The sequence below is a fragment of the Daucus carota genome, chromosome 8, assembly GCF_001625215.2.
Source record: "Daucus carota subsp. sativus chromosome 8, DH1 v3.0, whole genome shotgun sequence".
Classification (NCBI taxonomy): domain Eukaryota; kingdom Viridiplantae; phylum Streptophyta; class Magnoliopsida; order Apiales; family Apiaceae; genus Daucus; species Daucus carota.
Window position 1 is genome coordinate 12,084,308 of NC_030388.2, and position 23,218 is coordinate 12,107,525.

The 23,218-nt window shown below is 34.1% G+C and overlaps 1 protein-coding gene, 21 non-coding genes and 1 pseudogene across 27 annotated transcripts; 1 reads left to right on the top strand and 22 right to left on the bottom strand.

Annotated features, from left to right (window-relative positions):
• Positions 1 to 4,257: 4,257 nt before the first annotated feature.
• LOC135148848 (5S ribosomal RNA) lies at positions 4,258 to 4,376 on the bottom strand. The gene has a single exon (XR_010286925.1). It is a non-coding gene; the product is annotated as a 5S ribosomal RNA (ribosomal RNA).
• Positions 4,377 to 4,594: 218 nt separating this feature from the next.
• LOC135148886 (5S ribosomal RNA) lies at positions 4,595 to 4,713 on the bottom strand. Its single transcript, XR_010286963.1, has one exon. It is a non-coding gene; the product is annotated as a 5S ribosomal RNA (ribosomal RNA).
• Positions 4,714 to 4,931: 218 nt separating this feature from the next.
• On the bottom strand, positions 4,932 to 5,050 carry LOC135148906 (5S ribosomal RNA). Its single transcript, XR_010286983.1, has one exon. It is a non-coding gene; the product is annotated as a 5S ribosomal RNA (ribosomal RNA).
• A 218-nt stretch (positions 5,051 to 5,268) lies between these two features.
• Positions 5,269 to 5,387, bottom strand: LOC135148861 (5S ribosomal RNA). Its single transcript, XR_010286938.1, has one exon. It is a non-coding gene; the product is annotated as a 5S ribosomal RNA (ribosomal RNA).
• Positions 5,388 to 5,607: 220 nt separating this feature from the next.
• Positions 5,608 to 5,726, bottom strand: LOC135148830 (5S ribosomal RNA). Its single transcript, XR_010286907.1, has one exon. It is a non-coding gene; the product is annotated as a 5S ribosomal RNA (ribosomal RNA).
• Positions 5,727 to 5,945: 219 nt separating this feature from the next.
• On the bottom strand, positions 5,946 to 6,064 carry LOC135148975 (5S ribosomal RNA). The gene has a single exon (XR_010287051.1). It is a non-coding gene; the product is annotated as a 5S ribosomal RNA (ribosomal RNA).
• Positions 6,065 to 6,835: 771 nt separating this feature from the next.
• Positions 6,836 to 6,954, bottom strand: LOC135148884 (5S ribosomal RNA). Its single transcript, XR_010286961.1, has one exon. It is a non-coding gene; the product is annotated as a 5S ribosomal RNA (ribosomal RNA).
• Positions 6,955 to 7,174: 220 nt separating this feature from the next.
• Positions 7,175 to 7,293, bottom strand: LOC135148881 (5S ribosomal RNA). The gene has a single exon (XR_010286958.1). It is a non-coding gene; the product is annotated as a 5S ribosomal RNA (ribosomal RNA).
• A 208-nt stretch (positions 7,294 to 7,501) lies between these two features.
• Positions 7,502 to 7,620, bottom strand: LOC135148960 (5S ribosomal RNA). The gene has a single exon (XR_010287036.1). It is a non-coding gene; the product is annotated as a 5S ribosomal RNA (ribosomal RNA).
• Positions 7,621 to 7,826: 206 nt separating this feature from the next.
• On the bottom strand, positions 7,827 to 7,945 carry LOC135148953 (5S ribosomal RNA). The gene has a single exon (XR_010287029.1). It is a non-coding gene; the product is annotated as a 5S ribosomal RNA (ribosomal RNA).
• A 219-nt stretch (positions 7,946 to 8,164) lies between these two features.
• On the bottom strand, positions 8,165 to 8,283 carry LOC135148936 (5S ribosomal RNA). Its single transcript, XR_010287012.1, has one exon. It is a non-coding gene; the product is annotated as a 5S ribosomal RNA (ribosomal RNA).
• Positions 8,284 to 8,490: 207 nt separating this feature from the next.
• LOC135148985 (5S ribosomal RNA) lies at positions 8,491 to 8,609 on the bottom strand. The gene has a single exon (XR_010287061.1). It is a non-coding gene; the product is annotated as a 5S ribosomal RNA (ribosomal RNA).
• A 218-nt stretch (positions 8,610 to 8,827) lies between these two features.
• Positions 8,828 to 8,946, bottom strand: LOC135148991 (5S ribosomal RNA). The gene has a single exon (XR_010287067.1). It is a non-coding gene; the product is annotated as a 5S ribosomal RNA (ribosomal RNA).
• A 217-nt stretch (positions 8,947 to 9,163) lies between these two features.
• Positions 9,164 to 9,282, bottom strand: LOC135148865 (5S ribosomal RNA). Its single transcript, XR_010286942.1, has one exon. It is a non-coding gene; the product is annotated as a 5S ribosomal RNA (ribosomal RNA).
• A 164-nt stretch (positions 9,283 to 9,446) lies between these two features.
• Positions 9,447 to 9,564, bottom strand: LOC135148981 (5S ribosomal RNA). Its single transcript, XR_010287057.1, has one exon. It is a non-coding gene; the product is annotated as a 5S ribosomal RNA (ribosomal RNA).
• A 220-nt stretch (positions 9,565 to 9,784) lies between these two features.
• Positions 9,785 to 9,903, bottom strand: LOC135148948 (5S ribosomal RNA). The gene has a single exon (XR_010287024.1). It is a non-coding gene; the product is annotated as a 5S ribosomal RNA (ribosomal RNA).
• A 220-nt stretch (positions 9,904 to 10,123) lies between these two features.
• On the bottom strand, positions 10,124 to 10,239 carry LOC135149002 (5S ribosomal RNA; annotated as a pseudogene).
• Positions 10,240 to 10,457: 218 nt separating this feature from the next.
• LOC135148895 (5S ribosomal RNA) lies at positions 10,458 to 10,576 on the bottom strand. The gene has a single exon (XR_010286972.1). It is a non-coding gene; the product is annotated as a 5S ribosomal RNA (ribosomal RNA).
• A 218-nt stretch (positions 10,577 to 10,794) lies between these two features.
• Positions 10,795 to 10,913, bottom strand: LOC135148982 (5S ribosomal RNA). Its single transcript, XR_010287058.1, has one exon. It is a non-coding gene; the product is annotated as a 5S ribosomal RNA (ribosomal RNA).
• A 218-nt stretch (positions 10,914 to 11,131) lies between these two features.
• Positions 11,132 to 11,250, bottom strand: LOC135148994 (5S ribosomal RNA). The gene has a single exon (XR_010287070.1). It is a non-coding gene; the product is annotated as a 5S ribosomal RNA (ribosomal RNA).
• Positions 11,251 to 11,469: 219 nt separating this feature from the next.
• LOC135148963 (5S ribosomal RNA) lies at positions 11,470 to 11,588 on the bottom strand. The gene has a single exon (XR_010287039.1). It is a non-coding gene; the product is annotated as a 5S ribosomal RNA (ribosomal RNA).
• Positions 11,589 to 11,804: 216 nt separating this feature from the next.
• Positions 11,805 to 11,923, bottom strand: LOC135148999 (5S ribosomal RNA). Its single transcript, XR_010287075.1, has one exon. It is a non-coding gene; the product is annotated as a 5S ribosomal RNA (ribosomal RNA).
• A 3,728-nt stretch (positions 11,924 to 15,651) lies between these two features.
• LOC108198952 (protein STRUBBELIG-RECEPTOR FAMILY 7) lies at positions 15,652 to 22,996 on the top strand. Of its 6 annotated transcripts, none has more exons than XM_064082555.1 (13): positions 15,652 to 15,948; positions 16,434 to 16,563; positions 16,862 to 16,907; positions 16,981 to 17,046; positions 17,124 to 17,186; positions 17,278 to 17,579; positions 18,116 to 18,242; positions 18,536 to 18,610; positions 18,736 to 18,808; positions 18,891 to 19,002; positions 19,560 to 19,679; positions 20,464 to 20,620; positions 21,217 to 22,996. In XM_064082555.1, the coding sequence occupies exons 2-7, from the start codon at positions 16,527 to 16,529 to the stop codon at positions 18,163 to 18,165; spliced, it is 564 nt and encodes a 187-aa protein (XP_063938625.1). In that variant the 5' UTR covers positions 15,652 to 15,948; positions 16,434 to 16,526; the 3' UTR covers positions 18,166 to 18,242; positions 18,536 to 18,610; positions 18,736 to 18,808; positions 18,891 to 19,002; positions 19,560 to 19,679; positions 20,464 to 20,620; positions 21,217 to 22,996. The 6 variants fall into 6 exon arrangements, with proteins under 6 accessions (XP_063938625.1, XP_063938626.1, XP_063938623.1 ...); XM_064082556.1 differs by having other exon boundaries at positions 18,910 to 19,002; XM_064082553.1 differs by having other exon boundaries at positions 18,736 to 19,002.
• Positions 22,997 to 23,218: the final 222 nt, after the last annotated feature.

Below are 23,218 nucleotides of genomic sequence, written 5' to 3' on the forward strand. Positions count from 1 at the left end.
TCTTCATCTTCAAATCTCAGTTGCTCATGATCTTCAAAATCTTCCATTCCAGTAATTTTCTTATCATCAAAGGATACATGAATGGATTCCATGATTACCCTTGTTCTCAGATTGTAAACTCTGAAGGCTTTTGTTGATAAAGGATAACCAACAAAAATTCCTTCATCAGCTTTTAAATCAAATTTGGTTAGCTGTTCAGGATGATTTTTCAGAACAAAACATTTACATCCAAAGATATGGAAGTATTTGAGATTTGGTTTTCTGCCTTTAACCATTTCAAATGGAGTTTTCCCATGTTTATTAATCAGAGTTGCATTCTGTGTGAAACAGGCAGACTGCACAGCCTCAGCCCAGAAGTAGGTTGGCAACTTTGCTTCCTCCAACATGGTTCTAGCAGCTTCAATTAGAGTTCTGTTCTTCCTTTCTACAACACCATTTTGTTGAGGTGTTCCAGGTGCTGAAAATTCCTGTTTAATGCCATTTGCTTTACAGAACTCCTCCATTTTAAAATTCTTGAACTCAGTGCCATTATCACTTCTTATGATCTTTACTGCATCTTTAGAGATTTTGTTCAACTGCCTGACATGCTCAATCAATAAAGATGGTGTTTCATCCTTGCTGTGAAGAAAATATACCCATGTATATATGGTAAATTCATCAACAATGACCAGAGTATATCTCTTCTTTGCAATGGACATTATATTTACTGGTCCAAAAAGATCAACATGCAGCAGATGATATGGCTCAAGAATTGAGGACTCAGTTTTACTTTTGAAGGAAGACTTCCTCTGTTTTGCTTTCTGACAGGAATCACAGAGTCCATCTGGAGTAAAAACTGATTTTGGAAGTCCTTTCACAAGATCTTTCTTCACAAGTTCATTTATATTATTGAAGTTCAGGTGAGATAATTTCTTGTGCCAGTTCCAGCTTTCTTCAATACTGGCTCTGCCAAGTAGACAGATTGCAGAGCTTTCAGAGTTTAAAGATAGCTTAGCTTCATAGATGTTGCCATGTCTGTATCCTTTCAGAACAACTTTTCCAGTTCTTTTACTAATGACCTCACAGTGTTCTTCCAAGAAATTGACATGATATCCTCTGTCACAGATTTGACTTATGCTCAGCAGATTGTGCTTAAGTCCTGAGACCAGAGCTACAGATTGAATGATGACATTTCCAAGATTGATATTGCCATATCCCAAAGTTTTCCCTATGTTGCCATCTCCATAAGAAACATTTGGGCCAGCCTTCTCCACAAAGTCTGATAGCAGGGCTTTATTTCCTGTCATATGTCCTGAGCATCCACTGTCCAGAACTAGGATGTTTTTCCTGTTGCCCTGCAATCACATACATAACTAATGATTAGTTTTAAGGACCCAGACTTGCTTGGATCCTTTGTTCTTGTTAAGTTTGTTTACACTAGCAGCGGAAGATTTATCAGAGTTTATATCAGAGTTTGTGCTAACAGACTTTTTAACAGATGCTGAACTAGGAGAATCAATCTTTTTCTTCAAAGAAGGTTTTAATTCATAATAATCATAATATAAACTATGGTATTCCTTACAAGTGTAAATGGAATGCCATAAACTACCACAATGAAAACAAGGATTCTCTGGTCTAAATCTAGTATTCCTAGTCTTAACTTCTGATTTTGGAGACATAGCATTTATGTCCTTATTTTTCCTGCAAAAAGAAGCAAGATGATTAGGATTACCACAATTATGACAAGTTTTCCTAGGAGCATTTGGAACAGGCATGTAATTGTTGCTTTTGTTTATTCCAACCTTTCCATTCCTATTTTTCCTAGGTTCCTTAATCCTGTTTTCTTTCTTAACCTCCTTGAGTTTATGCTTAAGCTGTTTCTGAGTCATTAAACCAATATTAACCTGTTTAGGAGTATCAGTTTTTGATTCTGCAACAAATCTTACTGGAACTACCTTGGGTTTTTCAATTTTAATGGTTTCTTGTTTATATGACTCAGCTTCATTTTTATCAGAGTAACCTAACCCTTTCTTCCAGTTTCCACTTTCTAAGATATTCTGAGTAGTCTTTCCTGAGTTAGTCCAAGTTCTGATTATCTCTCTTTCCTTAACAAGTTCTGATTCAAGAGAAGCATTTTTCTTTAAGAGTTCATTTTTAATAAAGATAGCATCATCCCTTTCCTTCTGAACTTCTAGCATCAGAACTAGTTCCTTTTCAAGATAATCATTCCTTTTCTTGACATTTAAGTTCTCAGATTTTAGTCTTTCATTTTCTAAAGTCTGATCTCTATAACTAACATGCAGAGTTTTAAGAAACAATCTTAACTCAGTTATATCTTCAGTATCAAAAGCAAGAGTGGAATGAGGTACCTTTGTTTCAACAGTCTCAGTGCTGTTGTCCATGTTTGCCATCAAGGCATAGTTGACTTCATCTTCTGATTCTGATGTGTCTGCCCAGCTTCCTTTCTTTGTGATAAAGGCCTGTTCCTTTTCTTTCTTAGCTTTCTTGCACTCAGTTGCAAAGTGGCCTTTTTCTCCACAATTGAAGCAGGTGTACTTAGACTTATCAGATTTTCCAGATTTTTCTTCTTTGCCTTCATTCTTTTTGAAGACCTTTTTGTCAGAGTTTCTGTCTTTGGTTGAGAACTTCTTCCCTTTGTTGAAGTTCTTGTAAGCCATCTTCTTGAAGCTTTTTACCATTAGTGCTGCCAGCTGCATCATCTCAGTATCACTGTCATCAGAGTCTGAAGGGATATCAGAGTCTGAGTCAACATCAGAGTTTGATGACTCAGTATCAGACTTTTAGACATGAGCTTTTCCTTTGCTTTTCACAGTTGAATCTTCTTGAACTTTTAGAGCAACTGGTTTGGGTTTCCCACCATGTCGTTTGCTCCTTTGCTCCATCTCAAGTTCATGAGTTTTCAACCTTCCAAAGATTTCATCCAGAGACATCTCTTCAAGATCATGATTGTCTCTTATAGTGGTTACTTTCAAATCCCACTTTTCAGGAAGAGCAAGCAGAAATTTGAGATTTGAGTCTTCCAAATCATATTCTTTGTCCACAAGAGACAAGTCATTCAGCAGCTTGACAAACCTATCATAAAGATCAGTCAGTGATTCACCTGATTTTGAATCAAAGTGTTCATACTCTTGAGTAAGTATGGTCCTTCTGTTCTTTTTGATGGCTTTGGTTCCTTGACATCTGACTTCCAAAGCATCCCATATCTCCTTTGCAGTTTTGCATCCAATTACTCTATTGGACATAGCATTGTCCAGAGCACTATGCAACAGATGCTTCACCTTTGCATCTTTACTGATAGATGAGATGTCCTCTGGAGTATAGTCCTTCTTCTCTTTAGGAATCATCTTCTGGGGTTCATCTCCCACTGCAACAGAGAGCTTCGTTGGCATGTGTGGACCATCATAAATTCTATCCAGATATTCTGGATCTGTAGATTCCAGAAACATGATCATTCTTACTTTCCAGACAGAATATTCAGATGCCCTGAGGACCGGAACCCTAAGAGACTCATATCTACTGTTTTGTGATTTCTCAGACATGATTGTGTGTGATTAAGATCTCACTGTAGGTATATCAACAGAGCTGGCTCTTATACCACTTGTTAGGCCGACTAAACTCACTATATATATGATAATATAGTGAACACAATCCAAAACAAACACAAGTATAAGAGAATAATTCAATAAACTCTTATTCACAAATCTCAGTAGTTTACAAATAATCTCTTAGTGATTTATATCTTATCACTAAGAGCTGCTAGGTTACACGAGTGATATTCAATTGATAACTCATCTAGAGTAAACCCTAAACTGTGTTTATATACACAGTTACATGATATCTACTGATTGATTTATAATTATCTGCTTCCTAAAATAATCTAATCAGTAGCTATCCTTCTGTTGTCCTGATCTGCACAATCTCTCTTGATCTTTATCTTCCTTACTTAGTCAGATATGCTCCTAAAAATCAGCCGCCTGCAAACTCTGATCATTGCTTAAACTCTGATCCAGCTGTCAGTCGTTAAACTCTGATTTCCAGCTAAACTCTGCTATTTGCTTCTGCACACTAAACAAGTTAGATACCTGTGACATCATCAAATATGTAACAAATAATAGCAAAAATAAATAAATAAAAGAATACAAAATTAAAAAATGATGATGAAGACATTTTAAAGGAAAGTTCGCAAAAGAATGTTGTATTATACCATAATCGAAGAAAAGTTGGTCTAAAAAAACGGATGGGAAAAAAATCGAAAAAGGGGTGCAACACGAGGACTTCCCAGGGGGTCACCCATCCTAGTACTACTCTCGCCCAAGCACGCTTAGCTTCGGAGTTCTGATGGGATCCGGTGCATTAGTGCTGGTATGATCGCACCCGTCAGAGAAGCGCAAATAAATTGTATATACAGATTTCAGAATGTGTTATTTTGTGTATTAAATATAAAAATAATAGCAAAAATAAAGAAATAAAAAATTAAAAAATTAAAAAATGATATGAAGACATTTTAAAGGAAAGTTCGGAAAAAAATGTTGTATTATATCATAATCGAAGAAAAGTTGGTCTAAAAAAAACGGATGGGAAAAAAATCGAAAAAGGGGTGCAACACGAGGACTTCCCAGGGGGTCACCCATCCTAGTACTACTCTCGCCCAAGCACGCTTGACTTCGGAGTTCTGATGGGATCCGGTGCATTAGTACTGGTATGATCGCACCCGTCAGAGAAGCGCAAATAAATTGTATATACAGACTTCAGAATGTGTTATTTTGTTTAATAAATATAAAAATAATAGCAAAAATAAAGAAATAAAAGAATAAAAAATAAAAAAATGATGATGAAAACATTTCAAAGGAAAGTTCGGAAAAGAATGTTGTATTATACCATAATCGAAGAAAAGTTGGTCTAAAAAAAACGGATGGGAAAAAAATCGAAAAAAGGTGCAACACGAGGACTTCCCAGGGGGTCACCCATCCTAATACTACTCTCGCCCAAGCACGCTTAACTTCGGAGTTCTGATGGGATCCGGTGCATTAGTGCTGGTATGATCGCACCCGTCAGAGAAGCGCAAATAAATTGTATATACAGACTTCAGAATGTGTTATTTTGTTTAATAAATATAAAAATAATAGCAAAAATAAATAAATAAAAGAATAAAAAATTAAAAAATGATGATGAAGACATTTTAAAGGAAAGTTCGGAAAAGAATGTTGTATTATACCATAATCGAAGAAAAGTTGGTCTAAAAAAACGGATGGGAAAAAAATCGAAAAAGGGGTGCAACACGAGGACTTCCCAGGGGGTCACCCATCCTAGTACTACTCTCGCCCAAGCACGCTTGACTTCGGAGTTCTGATGGGATCCGGTGCATTAGTGCTGGTATGATCGCACCCGTCAGAAATGCGCAAATAAATTGTATATACAGACTTCAGAATGTGTTATTTTGTTTAATAAATATAAAAATAATAGCAAAAATAAAGAAATAAAAGAATAAAAAATTAAAAAATGATGATGAAGACATTTTAAAGGAAAGTTCGGAAAAGAATGTTGTATTATACGATAATCGAAGAAAAGTTGGTTTAAAAAAAAACGGATGGGAAAAAAATCGAAAAAGGGGTGCAACACGAGGACTTCCCAGGGGGTCACCCATCCTAGTACTACTCTCGCCCAAGCACGCTTAACTTCGGAGTTCTGATGGGATCCGGTGCATTAGTGCTGGTATGATCGCACCCGTCAGAGTAGCGCAAATAAATTGTATATACAGACTTCAGAATGTGTTATTTTGTTTAATAAATATAAAAATAATAGCAAAAATAAAGAAATAAAAGAATTCAAAATTGAAAAATGATGATGAAGACATTTTAAAGGAAAGTTCGGAAAAGAATGTTGTATTATACCATAATCGAAGAAAAGTTGGTTTAAAAAAAACGGATGGGAAAAAAATCGAAAAATGGGTGCAACACGAGGACTTCCCAGGGGGTCACCCATCCTAGTACTACTCTCGCCCAAGCACGCTTAACTTCGGAGTTCTGATGGGATCCTGTGCATTAGTGTTGGTATGATCGCACCTAGAGGTGGCAATATGGATGCAAAACTATTAAACCAATCCAAACCAAACCAAAATTGTGAATTTGGATCCATTTGAAATCACATTTAGAAAAATGGATTTGGTTTGGTTTTTAATCTCACATTTCTCACAAAATATGGTTCTAACCACATTTGGTCTCACTTTTAAGATTTCTTATAACTCTCCACACACACTATTAGGTTCCTTTTCTTTTCTTTTTTTTCTTTTTGCTAATTATCACACATGCACATCCCATGATTCGAACTCATGACCTTACTTGGAGAAGCCAAGAGCTTAAACCACTCCATCAACTCACACACTCACACATGCTTTTGTTATATTTTGTATTCATTATATTGTGATTTGAGTGTATTAACTTTTGTTCATTATATAAAATTTATTTTTATTTACTAAACTAGTTACCCATAATTCAAACTAAAACCATAACCACATTTATTAATATATGGTTTGAAAATGGTTTTGGTTCATCTATCCAAACCAAATCCATTTTATAAGAACCAAAACCAAACCAAAACTACATTTTGCCACCTCTAATCGCACCCGTCAGAGAAGCGCAAATAAATTGTATATACAGATTTCAGAATGTGTTATTTTGTTTAATAAATATTAAAATAATAGCAAAAATAAAGAAATAAAAAATTAAAAAATGATGATGAAGACATTTTAAAGAAAGTTCGGAAAAGAATGTTGTATTATACCATAATCGAAGAAAAGTTGGTTTAAAAAAAAACGGATGGGAAAAAAATCGAAAAAGGGGTGCAACACGAGGACTTCCAAGGGGGTCACCCATCCTAGTACTAATCTCGCCCAAGCACGCTTAACTTCGGAGTTCTGATGGGATCCGGTGCATTAGTGCTGGTATGATCGCACCCGTCAGAGAAGCGCAAATAAATTGTATATACAGACTTCAGAATGTGTTATTTTGTTTAATAAATATAAAAATAATAGCAAAAATAAAGAAATAAAAGAATAAAAATTTAAAAAATGATGACGAAGACATTTTAAAGGAAAGTTCGGAAAAGATTGTTGTATTATACCATAATCGAAGAAAAGTTGGTTTAAAAAAAAACGGATGGGAAAAAAATCGAAAAAAGGGTGCAACACGAGGACTTCCCAGGGGGTCACCCATCCTAGTACTACTCTCGCCCAAGCACGCTTAACTTCGGAGTTCTGATGGGATCCGGTGCATTAGTGCTGGTATGATCGCACCTGTCAGATAAGCGCAAATAAATTGTATATACAGACTTCAGAATGTGTTATTTTGTTTAATAAATATAAAAATAATAGCATTAAAAGAATAAAAAAATTAATAAATGATGATGAAGACATTTAAAAGGAAAGTTCGGAAAAGAATGTTGTAGTATACCATAAACGAAAAAAAGTTGGTTTAAAAAAAAAGATGGAAAAAAAATCGAAAAAGGGGTGCAACACGAGTACTTTCCAGGGGGTCACCCATCCTAGTACTACTCTCGCCCAAGCACGCTTGACTTCGGAATTCTGATGGGATCCGGTGCATTAGTGCTGGTATGATCGCACCCGTCAGAGAAGCGCAAATAAATTATATATAAAGACTACAGAATGTGTTATTTTGTTTAATAAATATAAAAATAATAGCATTAAAAGAATAAAAAATGAATAAATGATGATGAAGACATTTTAAAGGAAGTTCGGTAAATAATGTTGTAGTATACAATAATCAAAGAAAAGAAGGTTTTAAAAAAATGGATTGAAAAAAATCGAAAAAGGGGTGCAACTCGAGGACTTCCTAAGGGGTCACCCATCCTAGTACTACTCTCGCCCAAGCGCGCTTAACTTCGGAGTTCTGATGGGATCCGGTGCATTAGTGCTGGTATGATCGCACCCGTCAGAGAAGCGCAGATAAATTGTATATACAGACTTCAGAATGTGTTATTTTGTTTAATAAATATAAAAATAATAGCAAAAATAAAGAAATAAAAGAATAAAAAATAAATAAATGATGATGAAGACGTTTTAAAGGAAAGTTCGGAAAAGAATGTTGTAGTATACCATAATCGAAGAAAAGTTGGTATAAAAAAATGGATGGAAAAAAAATCAAAAAAAAACGTGCAACACGAGGACTTCCCAAGGGGTCACCCATCCTAGTACTACTCTCGCCCAAGCACGCTTGACTTCGGAGTTCTGATGGGATCCGGTGCATTAGTGCTGGTATGATCGCACCCGTCAGAGAAGCGCAAATAAATTATATATAAAGACTACAGAATGTGTTATTTTGTTTAATAAATATAAAAATAATAGCATTAAAAGAATAAAAAATGAATAAATGATGATGAAGACATTTTAAAGGAAAGTTCGGAAAAGAATGTTGTAGTATACAATAATCAAAGAAAAGAAGGTTTTAAAAAAATGGATTGAAAAAAATCGAAAAAAGGGTGCAACTCGAGGACTTCCTAAGGGGTCACCCATCATAGTACTACTCTCGCCCAAGCGCGCTTAACTTCGGAGTTCTGATGGGATCCGGTGCATTAGTGCTTGTATGATCGCACCCGTCAGAGAAGCGCAAATAAATTGTATATACAGACTTCAGAATGTGTTATTTTGTTTAATAAATATAAAAATAATAGTAAAAATAAAGAAATAAAAGAATAAAAAATTAATAAATGATGATGAAGACGTTTTAAAGGAAAGTTCGGAAAAGAATGTTGTAGTATACCATAATCGAAGAAAAGTTGGTTTAAAAAAATGGATGGAAAAAAAATCGAAAAAAAGGTGCAACACGAGGACTTCCCAATGGGTCACCCATCCTAGTACTACTCTCGCGCAAGCACGCTTAACTTCGAAGTTCTGATGGGATCCGGGGCATTAGTGCTGGTATGATCGCACTCGTAAGAGAAGCGCAAATAAATTGTATATACAGACTTCAGAATGTGTTATTTTTTTAATAAATATATAAATAATAGAAAAAATAAAGAAATAAAAGAATAAAAAATTAATAAACGATGATGAAGAGATTTTAAAGGAAAGTTCGAAAAAAAATGTTGTAGTATACCATAATCGAAGAAAAGTTGGTTAAAAAAAATGGATAGAAGAAAAATCGAAAAAGGGGTGCAACACGAGGACTTCCCAGGGGGTCACCCATCCTGGTACTACTCTCGCCCAAGCACGCTTAACTTCGGAGTTCTGATGGGATCCGGAGCATTAGTGCTGGTATGATCGCACCCGTTAGAGAAGCGCAAATAAATTGTATATACAGACTTCAGAATGTGTTATTTTGTTTAATAAATATAAAAATAAAGAAATAAAAAAATTAATAAATGATGATTGTAGTATACCATAATCAAAGAAAAGTTGGTTTAAAAAAAATGGATGGAAAAAAATCGAAAAAGGGGTGCAACACGAGAACTTCCTAGGGGGTCACCCATCCTAGTACTACTCTCGCCAAGCGCGCTTAACTTCGGAGTTCTGATGGGATCCGGTGCATTAGTGCTGGTATGATCGCACCCGTCAGAGAAGCGCAAATAAATTGTATATACAGACTTCAAAATGTGTTATTTTGTTTAATACATATAAAAATAATATCAAAAATAAATAAATAAAAGAATAAAAAATTAATAAATGATGATGAAGACATTTTAAAGAAAAGTTCGGAAAAGAATGTTGTAGCATACCATAATCGAAGAAAAGTTGGTTTAAAAAAAATGGATGGAAAAAAAAATCTAAAAAGGGGTGCAACACGAGGACTTCCCAGGGGGTCACCCATCCTAGTACTACTCTCGTCCAAGCACGCTTGACTTCAGAGTTCTTATGGGATCCGGTGCATTAGTGCTGGTATGATCGCACCCGTCAGAGAAGCGCAAATAAATTGTATATACAGACTTCAGAATGTGTTATTTTGTTTAATAAATATAAAAATAATAGCAGAAGTAAAGAAATAAAAGAATAAAAAATTAATAAATGATGATGAAGACATTTTAAAGGAAAGTTTGGAAAAGAATGTTGTAGTATACCATAATCGAAGAAAAGTTGGTTTAAAAAAAATGGATGGAAAAAAAATTCGAAAAAAGGGTGCAACACGAGGACTTCGGGGGTCACCCATCCTAGTACTACCCTCGCTCAAGCACGCTTAACTTCGAAGGTCTGATGGGATCTGGGGCATTAGTGCTGGTATGATCGCACCCATAAGAGAAGCGCAAATAAATTGTATATACAGACTTGAGAATGTGTTATTTTGTTTAATAAATATAAAAATAATAACAAAAATAAAGAAATAAAAGAATAAAAAATTAATAAATGATGATGAAGACATTTTAAAGGAAAGTTCGGAAAAGAATGTTGTAGTATAACATAATCGAAGAAAAGTTGGTTTAAAAAAAATGGATGAAAAAAAATCGAAAAAGGGGTGCAACACGAGGACTTCCCAGGGGGTCACCTATCCTGGTACTACTCTCGCCCAAGCACGCTTAACTTCGGAGTTCTGATGGGATCCGGTGCATTAGTGCTGGTATGATTGCACCCGTTAGAGAAGCGCAAATAAATTGTATATACAGACTTCAGAATGAGTTATTTTGTTTAATAAATATAAAAATAATAGCAAAAATAAAGAAATAAAAGAATAAAAAATTAATAAATGATGATGAAGACATTTTAAGGGAAAATTCGGAAAAGAATGTTGTAGTATAACATAATCGAAGAAAAGTTGGTTTAAAAAAAATTGATGGAAAAGAAATCGAAAAATGGTGCAACAAGAGGACTTCCCAAGGGGTCACCCATCCTAGTACTACTCTCGCCAAAGCACGCTTAACTTCGGAGTTCTGATGGGATTCGGTGCATTAGTGCATGTATGATCGCACCAGTCAGAGAAGCGCAAATAAATTGTATATACAGACTTCAGAATATGTTATTTTGTTTAATAAATATAAAAATAATAGCAAAAATAAAGAAATAAAAGAATAAAAAATTAATAAATGATGATGAATACATTTTAAAGGAAAGTTTGGAAAAGAATGTTGTAGTATACCATAATCGAAGAAAAGTTGGTTTAAAAAAAATGGATGGAAAAAAATTGAAAAAATGGTGCAACAAGAGGACTTCCCAGAGGGTCACCCATCCTAGTACTACTCTCGCCCAAGCACGCTTAACTTCGGACTTCTGATGCGATCCGGTGCATTAGTGCTGGTATGATCGCATCCGTCAGAGAAGCGCAAATAAATTATATATACAGACTTCAGAATGTGTTATTTTGTTTAATAAATATAAAAATAATTGCAAAAATAAAGAAATAAACGAATAAAAAATTAATAAATGATGATGAAGACATTTTAAAGGAAAGTTCGGAAAAGAATGTTGTAGTATACCATAATCGAAAAAAAGTTGGTTTAAAAAAAAAGATGGAAAAAAAATCGAAAAAAATGGTGCAACACGAGGACTTCCCAGGGGATCACACATCCTAGTACTACTCTCGCCCAAGCACGCTTAACTTCGGAGTTCTGATGGGATCCGGTGCATTAGTGCTGGTATGATCGCACTCGTCAGAGAAGCGCAAATAAATTGTATATACAGACTTCATAATCTGTTATTTTGTTTAATAAATATAAAAATAATAGCAAAAATAAAGAAATAAAAGAATAAAAAATTAATAAATGATGATGAAGACATTTTTAAGGAAAGTTCGAAAAAGAATGTTGTAGTATACCATAATCGAAGAAAAGTTGGTTTAAAAAAAAGATGGAAAAAAATCGAAAAAGGGGTGCAGCACGAGGACTTCCCAAGGGGTCACCCATCCTATTACTACTCTCGCTCAAGCACGCTTAACTTCGGAGTTCTGATGGTCTCCGGTGCATTAGTGCTAGTATGATCGCACCCGTCAGAGAAGCGCAAATAAATTGTATATACAGACTTCGGAATGTGTTATTTTGTTTAATAAATATAAAAATAATAGCAAAAATAAAGAAATAAAAGAATAAAAAATTAATAAATGATGATGTAGACATTTTAAAGGAAAGTTCGGAAAAGAATGTTGTAGTATACGATAATCGAAGACATTATATAAATAGTTATTTTATTATTCAATATTGAGAAAATCTACTTACCTAAACTATTGATGATTGATTATAGATGATCAATTTCAATCTTAAGAAGGTTCTTGACGGTAACAAGTCGTAAGGGAAGGTGTATGATGGTGGTAAGTAGTCGTTAGTTTTAGTAAGTTATGATGGCAAGTGTCCATGACTATTGGTGATGGTAGGCGATGGTAGCAAGTCATCAAAAGGGCTGATAATTGTGGTAAGAGATCCATTATTACGGTTCGGGTGAAGATAATGGTCATATACGTTACATATATATATATATATATATATATATATATATATATATATATATATATATTACGTATATATTTATATTTGAGAGATATGTTATATACAAAATAGTGATATGTGCTGTACGAAATAGTGATTACTGCAGTTAAAAATAGTGATTAAAATTGGGTTTTTTAGTTTGTAGGCTAGTTTGGTTTGTATCGGAGTAGTACTCACTGTGGATATAATATTTCAGCAAGTTGAGCACTTGAACAAAGCTTTACAAGTATTTTGAACACTTACACATGAAGGGTTGAAGGCCTATTTATAGGCAACACCTTTAAACTTGTAAGACAATAAAAAGAAAGACAATTACAATCAAGGTAAGACAAAACAAAGCAAGGTACGACATTCTAGTTGCTTGTTAAGACAAAGCAATGAAGGGAAACACAAATTAATGGCTTGGCAAGACAAAACTAAGAAGGTCAAGACAAAAATGGACAGGGGAAGACAAACATAATTTCGGTAGGACAATATATTCACTTGTCTTGCAAGCTTAATTCGGTAGGACAATGAAATCAATTGTCTTGGAAGCAACATGTGGTAAGACAATCTCAGCCATTGTCTTGGCAGGCTTAACTTCGTTAAGACAAGTCTATATACACTGAATCAATATGAAAGTTCATTTAACTTTCGTTTTTAGTCTATTTCGTCTTATTATAGCCAGATCCTTAGAAATGCTTTTTATCCCGCACATCTTATAATCTTTAATTAGTAAATATTTAATTTATTTAATCTAGAAATTATATAAATATATAATATTATTAGACATTTATAAATATAATTTTTTAATTAATAAAAATATTTATTAATATAAATTAATCCTTACGGTCCAAGTTGCGGTCTCTAGAGGGTCTGGAACCAGGCTCCTTTTGCCTTGAAAATAATATTTTAATTCCATCCGGGGTTCCAGCTTTCATATCACTCTCCATTGTGTTGGTGATAATTCTTTTTCCTCATAGTCAGACATGTCTAAGATTCGGTCTCCTGTGGGTCTAGAACCGGATCCCTTTTGCTTTGAAAATTATAAATCAATTCCAACCGGGTTTCCAACTTTAAGAATATATCAGACTCCATTGGGTTGGTGATAATTCTTTTTCCCATAGCTAGACAAGTCTGAGCGGCGGTATCCTTGTCCTTCCTTTTAGCCTTCTCTCTTTTGCTTTCTTTTTATAAATTAATTCTAAATGAATTAACTTATTAATAAACTTAATTATCAGATTAATTCTAATTGAATTAATTTAACAACTAAATAAATTAATAGATATTAATTAATTAACAAAGAATTAATTATAAAGTTTATATTCCTGAAAGCAAATGTCTTAGAACCTTCGTCTTGATTATCACTCGGCTTGAACGACCACCTTCCTTTGATGTTAAATATTCAATATAAATAGCTGACACACAAATGTACTGTCTTGTTCATTTGTGCCTAACTAAATTGAATATTCTCCATCAAATATAAATTTGAGCTGTGGTCAGGTCTTCGAATCTTTGTTTTCTAGTTCATCTTCATTTCAGTACACATATGGAATCTCTGATGAAATAAATACTTAGATCTTCGTACCTTCTGAACTCCTTAACCGCTACACATTTTATTTGACACTGAGGCTTGAACATATGAAATGAACTTCTTCCAGTGGCTTGTAGCTGATATCTTGGAATTCTTCTGACATTCTGATTCTTGTATCCATTTTACATTCTTGATCTGATTCAAGCTAAACTATCTACTATCTACTATCATATCTTATCAGAGACTAATCCAGGTTGAGTTACAAGTTGATAGGTCATCTGACACAAGTTGAGTTATTACTGGTTTTACAAATAGGTTTAGACATACACCTTGCAATAAGGCCTTTCAATCTCCTCCTATTTGTTTGTTAAACACTAACACACAAATTCAGATTAGGATAACTCAACTAACAACTTTCTATGACTCAATAAACATAAATACCAACTCAACCTATTAGGAAACAATCCCAATTGATAAGAGAAACATAAAACATTCAAAATGTACATAGTAGATGGTTTCTGGTAATACATATAACATTGTACCAGTCTCCATTTTTCTTCAGACAACTACTTCTGGAATGCCTTTCAATCTCCTTTAAGACCTTTCAATTAATCTCCTTCCAAGATCTAACATGTAATTCTCCCTTAATCTTCTCCCTCATAGGTTCCCCCTTAGATGATAGATTAGAACATGAATATTCTCCTTCTATGGGTTCCCCTATGTGATTCTGCACTCCCCCTCAGTGAGGCCTTAGATCATAGAACATTCTCCCCAGAACATTCTCCAATTTAAAATCATAGAACATTCTCCCCCTTAGTTAAGGAATCCTCAATTGTTATCAAAAATGATACCAACTGATAAGATAAAACGTTGAATGACAGAATCCAGTATGAAGAAGACATGGCTTCGTAGAAGGTGCATCCAGTAGAAAAGTAACCATAGTAAGCATCCACTTAGATAAAAAAATTTTAGATACCAATTTTGAACAATAAGGTTTAAATTTGGTAAATAGTGGGTGTATCACTAAAACATTCTGCGGTGTATCACTCGACACTCAAAATATCTCTCAATTTTGAAATTTATCATAATTTAAAAGTTCATTAAAAAAAATGAAAGGGAAAAAAGTCAAAAAAGGCACGAGGGCGTAGTACTACTCTCGCCAAAACAAACCGTATTAACGCACGACAATGTTTTCATAACTCACTCTTTTTAAAGCTAAAAATTTACGTAAGTCATCACCAACAATGGAACCAGTTTTTGCCTAAATCATAGTCCAAATTTAGACCGAACCATCTTTCGATTTCAACAATTTGGCTTAAATTTTGGTCCAAATTCACATATCAATATTCTATTCTTCTAACTATATTTATATTATTATTATTATTATTATTATTATTATTATTATTATTATCTTTTAACAATAATATAAGATTTCATATTAATATTAAACTCAATAAATTCATTAAATTAGAAAAATATTACATTTAAACAAAGAAAATAAAAGAAAATTTAACATTTTACTTAGTTAACTAAAATAAAAATCACAAAGATTCAATACTATTCCGAATTAATATATTGTTCCCACAAATGCTCAATTAATGCATCTCAGAGTGCAATATATATAATATATTAACTAAAATTTATAACTATTTAATTATTATATTAACATATAATCATTCAATTAACTAAATATCCAAAAGATAAAAAATTATTGTTATCTATACTATACTATAATAAGCCAACAGGGGTATAATTTGTAGTCCCACTTTTTGTTCCCGTTTTTTGGTTTGGTCTCACTTTTTCGGTTTCGTCTCTGTGCTATACCGTTGTTTAAAAACCGTTTACTACTATGACTCTCTCTCCCAACACCTATTACCTATTAGGACTCTCTCTCCCAACAAAGATCGACGCAGCAGGAGTTACAATGAATCAACAGGAACAACATGAGGAGGAGAAGCAGAGGTTCGCCGTGAGAAGCTTTGTCTCTCAATGGATATAGACAAGCGTCGAATTTACGGGTATCTCTGTCTCTCTCTCCCCCTCCCTCCCTCCCTCCCTCCCTCCCTCTCTGGCTCTCTCCCCTTTAAACCATCAGAAGCTTTGTCTCTCAATTGATATAGACAAGCGTCGGATTTACGGGTCTCTCTCTCCCTCTCTGGCTCTCTCCCCTTTAAACTCTATTTATCTATTTGCTCGAATTCGTTAGTACAATCTCTCTCTTTCTCTCCCTCCCTTCCTTCCTCCCTCTCTCCCCTTTAATACTCTATCTAATTGCTCGAATTCGTTAATACAATTTGTTGATTTGCTTTTTTGGTGATTGATACGCCCCTGTTTTCATGTCCTGAATTTCTTTTTTTCACCTCATACTCCTTTACTATCATCACTGTGATTTCAATAGTTGAAGAAACTTTCTACGCTTTTACTATGTTTAATGTTGGCTTTATTAGAAATATATACAAGATAGAGATGATCGTGCTAATTTTGTGTGTTTCATGTTGTTTAGTTACACAGAGCTTCAAGTGGTTGTTCCTGAAAATAGAGCTTTCTATTTTCCCGTGCAGAAATCTTAGTCGCAATCAACTACAGGGCCAGCTAAATGACATTTTTGGATCGCTTTCAGCTCTCTCTACTTTGTAAGATTGCTCCTGTGACCTGTCCAGTTTCATACACGTTAATGTTCTTTTGTTATGATTTTTTTTGATGGATTTACTTTTTTGTAAATTTGAGTTTTGTTTATTCATTCTTACCGGAAACCGAAAGTGCAGCATACTGACCACCTTTCTCTCATAAAATTTGCTTTGTGTTGATCTACATTGCAAGGACATTTCAATTTCTCACTTGCCAGGAGTTAAATTTTTGCTTTGCTTTGCTTGACACAATGTCATATTTAATCTTTCTTGAATCAGGGTATCTCTTTTAATTCCATGACAGGTGATCTTCCTGAAAGTTTTACCGCTCTTTCAAGTATGGCCAATATGTAAGTATATTGTGATAGTTTTAGTATCTAAATTTATAAGATTTTTTTGAGTTCAAAGATATTTGTTGTGCAGGTATTTGCAAAACAACCAGTTTACAGGCTCTATTGATGTCCTTTCTAATCTTCCCCTGCATAATTTGTGAGTGATACAAGTCTATTACTTAAAAAGTGTTTTCAATTGTTGTACTAATAAGTTGATTGTATCTACAATCTCAGGAATATTGGAAATAACCATTTCAGCGGTTGGATTCCTGAAAGATTAAAAAACATAAATATTCAGTAAGACATTCTCACATCAATAGTCTTACAATGGTCTTAATTAAGTAGGGGATTTTATTTTTGAGCAGTATATACATGATTATTTTAACAGGAGAGAAGGCAACTCATGGAGTTCCGGTCCTGCACCACCTCCTCTACCTAGAACTCCTCCATCCAGCAGTAGCAACCGAAATAGAAAACAAAATGACAATAAAAACTCATCAGATGGTGGTGGAAGCAAGAAATCAGGTATAGGCGGTGGTGGTGTGGCAGGAATTGTGATATCCATTTTAGTTGTTGGAGCCGTGGTTGCATTCTTTGCAGTGATCAAGAAAAGGTCCAAAAGATCATCTACAGATGTAGAGAAAGCTGATAGTCAGCCTTTCACTTCTTACGCTTCACAAGAAGTCCAAGGTACCAATCTTCTCCATCCAATAGAAAAGACTTGCTTAACATCTTTTTTCAACTAGTCTTATCCTTTTTCTCAGAATCCCACCTCCGACAATCATAGACTTGAAATTACACTCTTAAGATATGACATCAATAATAGAAGACCACTCTATATATTTCAACTATATAGGTAGTCATATTTAGGTATTACCATTAGTTCAGTTTATCACTGTTGACTGCCTGAGGACTGTTCTGTTTAGTTTGCATATCAGGATATGTCCTGTTCTTTTGTTATTGTAATATGTATTGTATTGTAATCTGAATTCTATTTTGCGTACCAGTCTGCCACTGTGATTTTAGTTTGATTTATATCTAACTGCTAGACTTTGATTCAGTTTCCTTTCTATTTAACTGATATGCTTTGATCTTGAAGATTTCTATTAACTGCTTGACTGTCCTGGATTTCAAGTCTGCCACTGTGCTTGACTGTCCTGGCTTGGCTTATATTCAAAATTCTATTTAACAGCCTGGGGACTATTCTGATGCTTTTTTATTTTTAGTTTATAGGTTGGCCTTCCTTGTCTTCTGCAGGTTCTGGATAGAATTTTGAATTCCAGCAAATGCTACCAGGAATTCTGCCGCATCACCAAGCCTTCAGACCTGGAAATTTTGATCTGGATAGGAGAGGTATGTAGAACGTACATAATCATACATTAGCCAGTAAGTTGATTTTGTCGATACCATCTTAGCTCAAATTACACTTGTAGTTGCCCAGAAATGTGATTTTTCTAATCTTTATGCATATGAATCTATCTGATATTTCTGGACTTACGTGACACTACATGAATGAGAATCCTATGTGAGAGTAGTTTACTTTTAAAATTGGACCAAAGAACTAGAAAGGTTTGATTTCTTATAAAAAATACTTACCCTGAAATATTGTATTAGTCCTTCCACTTTGTTTTTCTCAATTTTTTCAGGATTTGTGTTAAGTTCACTTTGTTAGTCCGGATGGTAAACATATTGTTGTTGCTCTTCTGGATTGTACTGTGAAGGTTAGATTTTTTTTTTGTTCAGAATGTTCTTTGCTTCTTTTCCTTCACTACTGTAATCTGTTTTTTGCTTGCCACCTTGTTTAACTAAAATATTTGAGTTTGGTCTGATGTATCTTCTATTACAGGCTGCAGAAGATTACCAGAAATCCTTGAGTAGGAATAACAGCCGCAAATGGACTGTACAGGCATATACTTCTGGTAGATTAATTTGCTAGCATAGGACACAGTGTCATAGTCAGGGAAGGCTTTCTTTTGGGTACTTCTCCTTATATGTTAGCAGTTATCTGGATCTATTGCAGTATGTCAACGCGGGGTCTGTGATTTCTCAACAAAAGCTGAAGTGGCACAATCAGGAGGTGCATCTGGAATGTTGGTGATAAATAGTGAAGCAGGTAGCTTTGGAATTACTGAATGTATTTTTGACTAACTTGGGCTCCATTTGTTTTTCTGAAAAATATTTTCCTGATTTTCTGGCCTTTTTTTAGCTTCTAGAAAACTTTTTTTCAGAAGACATACAAATGCTGGAAAATTAGAAATATGGAAAAAGTTTTCCAACGTTGTTTGGTTTGTGGAATAAAATGTTTTCCGGAGGAAGATTTCTTTAGCAAATGCTATCAATTTCTGGAAAATGACTTCCCCTTTTTAAAAAGGAAAACATTTTCCAAATTGAAGAGTTTCTAACAATATTTAGTACTTTTTTTCATGAGTCAAATCATGGAAAATCATATCCTGGAAAATGATTTCCAAAAAAATATTTTCCCTAGAAATAATTTTTGGACAAGTATAATTCCGAGAAATCATCTTCCGGGAAATTATCTTCCCGGTAAATATTTTATAAAATCAAGTTATTCCCGTCAAACAATCGGAGCTTTAACTTGATATTTTATTATTATTATTTTTGACTAGCTTATTGACATATATCATGTTTACTAATTACCACACTTCTCAGATGGGCTACCCGTGATGGATTGTCCCCACACTAAAACCCTTAATATCAGTATTCCATCTGTGGTTGTCACAAAGTCGGATTGAGAGTTTCTAAGTAAGGCTTTGGCTGGTGGAAGCAGTGGTAAGCTTTGAATTTTAGGATAAAGGAATCTGGTTGCTTTTAGTCATCTTTTTTGGCTATTAGACTACAAAGAGATTTAGTCTAAATACCATAATATCATTTCCTTAATCATTGGAAAGTATCTGGGTGTTTTGATGAGTAGTTAAATATGCACCCAGTTAGTATATAGTTCTTCCGGGAGAGGTCTAAACCAAATAGAATCGTTCTATTGACTTTGATTTTCTTTAGTAGTTTACCGAAATTGTATTATGCAATCTTAATAATATAATATTATTCGTTACATCACATTATTTCTCTGAGATCGTCTTCAGTGGCTCTGGCAGTTTGAAAAATATTTTTTCTTTTAAGTTGCTATTGACCATGTAATTAACACACGCGTGTAGCTCTTGCTTGCTTATTGGTTGTATTCGGGCATTTACGGAATAACAGAGCATGAATTCACATAAACCTGGTACAAATTTATGTTATATCCTCATACATGTTTCTTCTCATAGCGGCTGCAATGCATACCTAAAAAGGTAAGGTTAAGTGGTAAACTATCTCAGTTATACCAGTTCTATCAAACCTTAGTGTACTGGCTACTTGTCGACTTTCTAACTGCATTTTTAATTTAAGTATCATAATTTAGACAGCATGCTAACATTCTATACTCCTGTTCATAAGTAGAACAATAGTTGGAACTGTAAAAGGACTCCTGTATATTTAGATTGTTGATCTCTAGTCTTGGGTATCAGAACTACCTTTATTTGGTTTGTTACTCATGATCTCTTCATTTCAAATGTAGTGGAATTACTACTTTATGCACCTGTTCGTCCAGTGCTGGATATGTCACTGCTATTTTTATGGTTTATGGCTGTTGGACCGTAACTTGTGCTTCACTTTGGAAAGGCTCAACAGTGTGCGATAAAATTGAGGGGAGCTATAGCCAACTATCACTGAAGGTTTTTAATTTAATTTATTAGTTTATCTTTTATTTTATAAAGGATATTGGCACAAAATAAGTGAACAGTAATGTAAGATAGTGATTGGAGAGTATTTGGAGAGATATACTAGAGGATTAGAGACTGATAGAGAACGAGGACATGTCTAGAGATAGAATGGGTGGACATTACAATGGATCCCCTGGGCCCCATTAGGTTTAAACTACACAACAGGTTCAACTGACTATATATTGTTAGATTACAGGCTTTTAAGGTTTTGGTCTCAACAGGAAAATATATTTTGGTTTTTATGGATACCCAAAAACCATATTCCCTACCAAATTAGAAGGTTCTCTTTATGCTTTTGGGATATATCAGAAATCCTCTATCGGTAACTAGCAATTTTATTGCAACAAGTATCCAGTTATACCTTCAAAATTTATTGAAAAAAGTGAATGATCCCGTGAAAAGTTGAACAAGTGTGAACTTGGATTGAGAAGAAAGATTAATAGCTTTAGGTTATTTTCGGTGTTTGTTTGCGTCATGATCGATCTAAATCAGTACATACAATAAACAACTATGGTTACTGGCTTATATTTTTCCTTTTCTTTTGCCAGGAATCCTCAGAGACCGATGAAGATGATGAAGAAGTTGTTGAAATTAATGTGATGAGTGCCATTGTTTTTGTCATCACAGCATCCACATTTCTGCTTCTGCTGTATTATTTTATGTCATCTTGGTTTGTGTGGTTGCTGATTGTACTTTTCTGCATCGGTGGTATCCAGGTATTGTAGGTCATAATGGTTTTATCTTTAGAAATTTTGTTGATCATGGCTCTAAAGAAAATGTTTGGTTGTGTGCATATGTGAAGTGTTTTTGGTCATGGGATTTCTTATTTCAACAATCTGCATTTAGAAAGTGTGTTTTCTAGACGAACAAGATTCCAAGTAATTTCTGAACCTTAAACACTAAACCCAGTAAACTCTGCATTAGTGGACATACACTTAATGTAATTTAAACTCTGCATTAGTGGACATACACTTACATTAATGGACATACTTTTATTATAAAAGTAATCCTAAATGTAATATTACATTTAGTCGTCCTCTTTTTTAGGATCAAGTGGCTTCTCTTCTAATTGTAATTGGCTCCATTTCTTAACAAGTTAACATCTCTTGTCACCTTGTGATTGTTAGCTGCAGGGTTGATAAACAGCTTTCAAAAAGAGTACTAAGATATTAGAATTATAAGAAAACTGGTATGTTTTTATTCATTCCGTTGAATTCTGTTTATAAAACTTTGTGTTTAAAATAGATATAGCATAATTAGCACATATCCTGTTTCAAATTTAAACTAATATGACTTATCTAAATATCTATATTTAACCAACTAATGTCTTGCCATGGAGGACTGTTATTGAATAAGTTCTACAGACTTTTATTTGACTACTTCAGCTTCAGCTGGTTACTTGACAGCCATATTAGTACCACGTCTCTGAAAAAGATCGGCGGACACATATATCCAAATACAATATTCGACAAGTTAAGTGGATCCCCTATCTGCAATGCTCAATTTTCAAATGAGGACAATCATTATAAATCGGATGGATACCCCGTACACCTAGATCAGATGGATGAATTTACATGTCTTCTGGGTAAAGTTGCTCTACTCATGGGATGTCTTTCGCCTTATTTTACACAATCCATTGACTTCTATTTAGATCTATTTTAAAATTATTTTCAATTCATTTTTATGTAAGACTTATAATGCAAGTGATTTAGACACTTAATATTATTATTATTATTATTATTGGTAAGAGTCGTTTTAATAGAGTTATCCAGTTTAATGTGTGAAATAATTGTACATATCTTCGGCTGCTCTAAAACTTAGTATGTGTTATTAAAGTTACAAGAGGAATGAATTGTGCTTTGCTTTAATTTTCTTATGTCATTCGATCACACCTATATATATAGAATATATATATAGAATCAACATGTACATGCAAGTTGATATAACATGGGGTATATGGATCTTTGCTGCATGAATAGCCCATCCATTGTTGCTCTTATGCCTGAGGCTTTGCCACAGAACATGTCAGATGGCTGTTGTCATGGTGCTGTTTTAGCAACATACTTTGATGTTACTCTCTTGTTATGCAAAGTGGATGTGTACAAGCAAGGTCCAACGGAAACATGGCTGCTCTAAACAGGTTGATCCGAGTTTTGGAATACTGATGCAAAGGACTAGGTATATAGAATAAAGGAAAATAAGGCCCAACAAAGTTTGCATACATGATAAAACCTTCTGTGCAAATATAATCCAGGTCCAGATATATGCACTTTGGTAACAAGACACAAAAGATGACAAAATGTCTCAAACAAGACTTTTTCTAGATAACAATAATTTAAACAACTGCAGTTTCAGAGTGTTCAATGTCACCCGTAAGAACATTACAGTCGAGTTGCTTATTTGATAATAGTAAAATTAACGAAAACAACTACAGAAGTTCGAGCCACCTACATGTACCCAAGCTTTGCTGACTTGCAAGTTCTACTTGCACAGATTAATATATAAATCTGTTAGTTCACCTTCCCCACACATTAGACAAACAAGAATACA

Coding starts and splice junctions, on each gene's coding strand:
- LOC108198952 (XM_064082553.1), top strand. CDS start 16,527: ATGACATTTTTGGATCGCTTTCAGCTCTCTCTACTTT. Junction 16,908..16,980: donor CTTTCAAGTATGGCCAATAT/GTAAGTATATTG, acceptor TTTGTTGTGCAG/GTATTTGCAAAACAACCAGT. Junction 17,580..18,115: donor CGCTTCACAAGAAGTCCAAG/GTACCAATCTTC, acceptor TTTTATTTTTAG/TTTATAGGTTGGCCTTCCTT.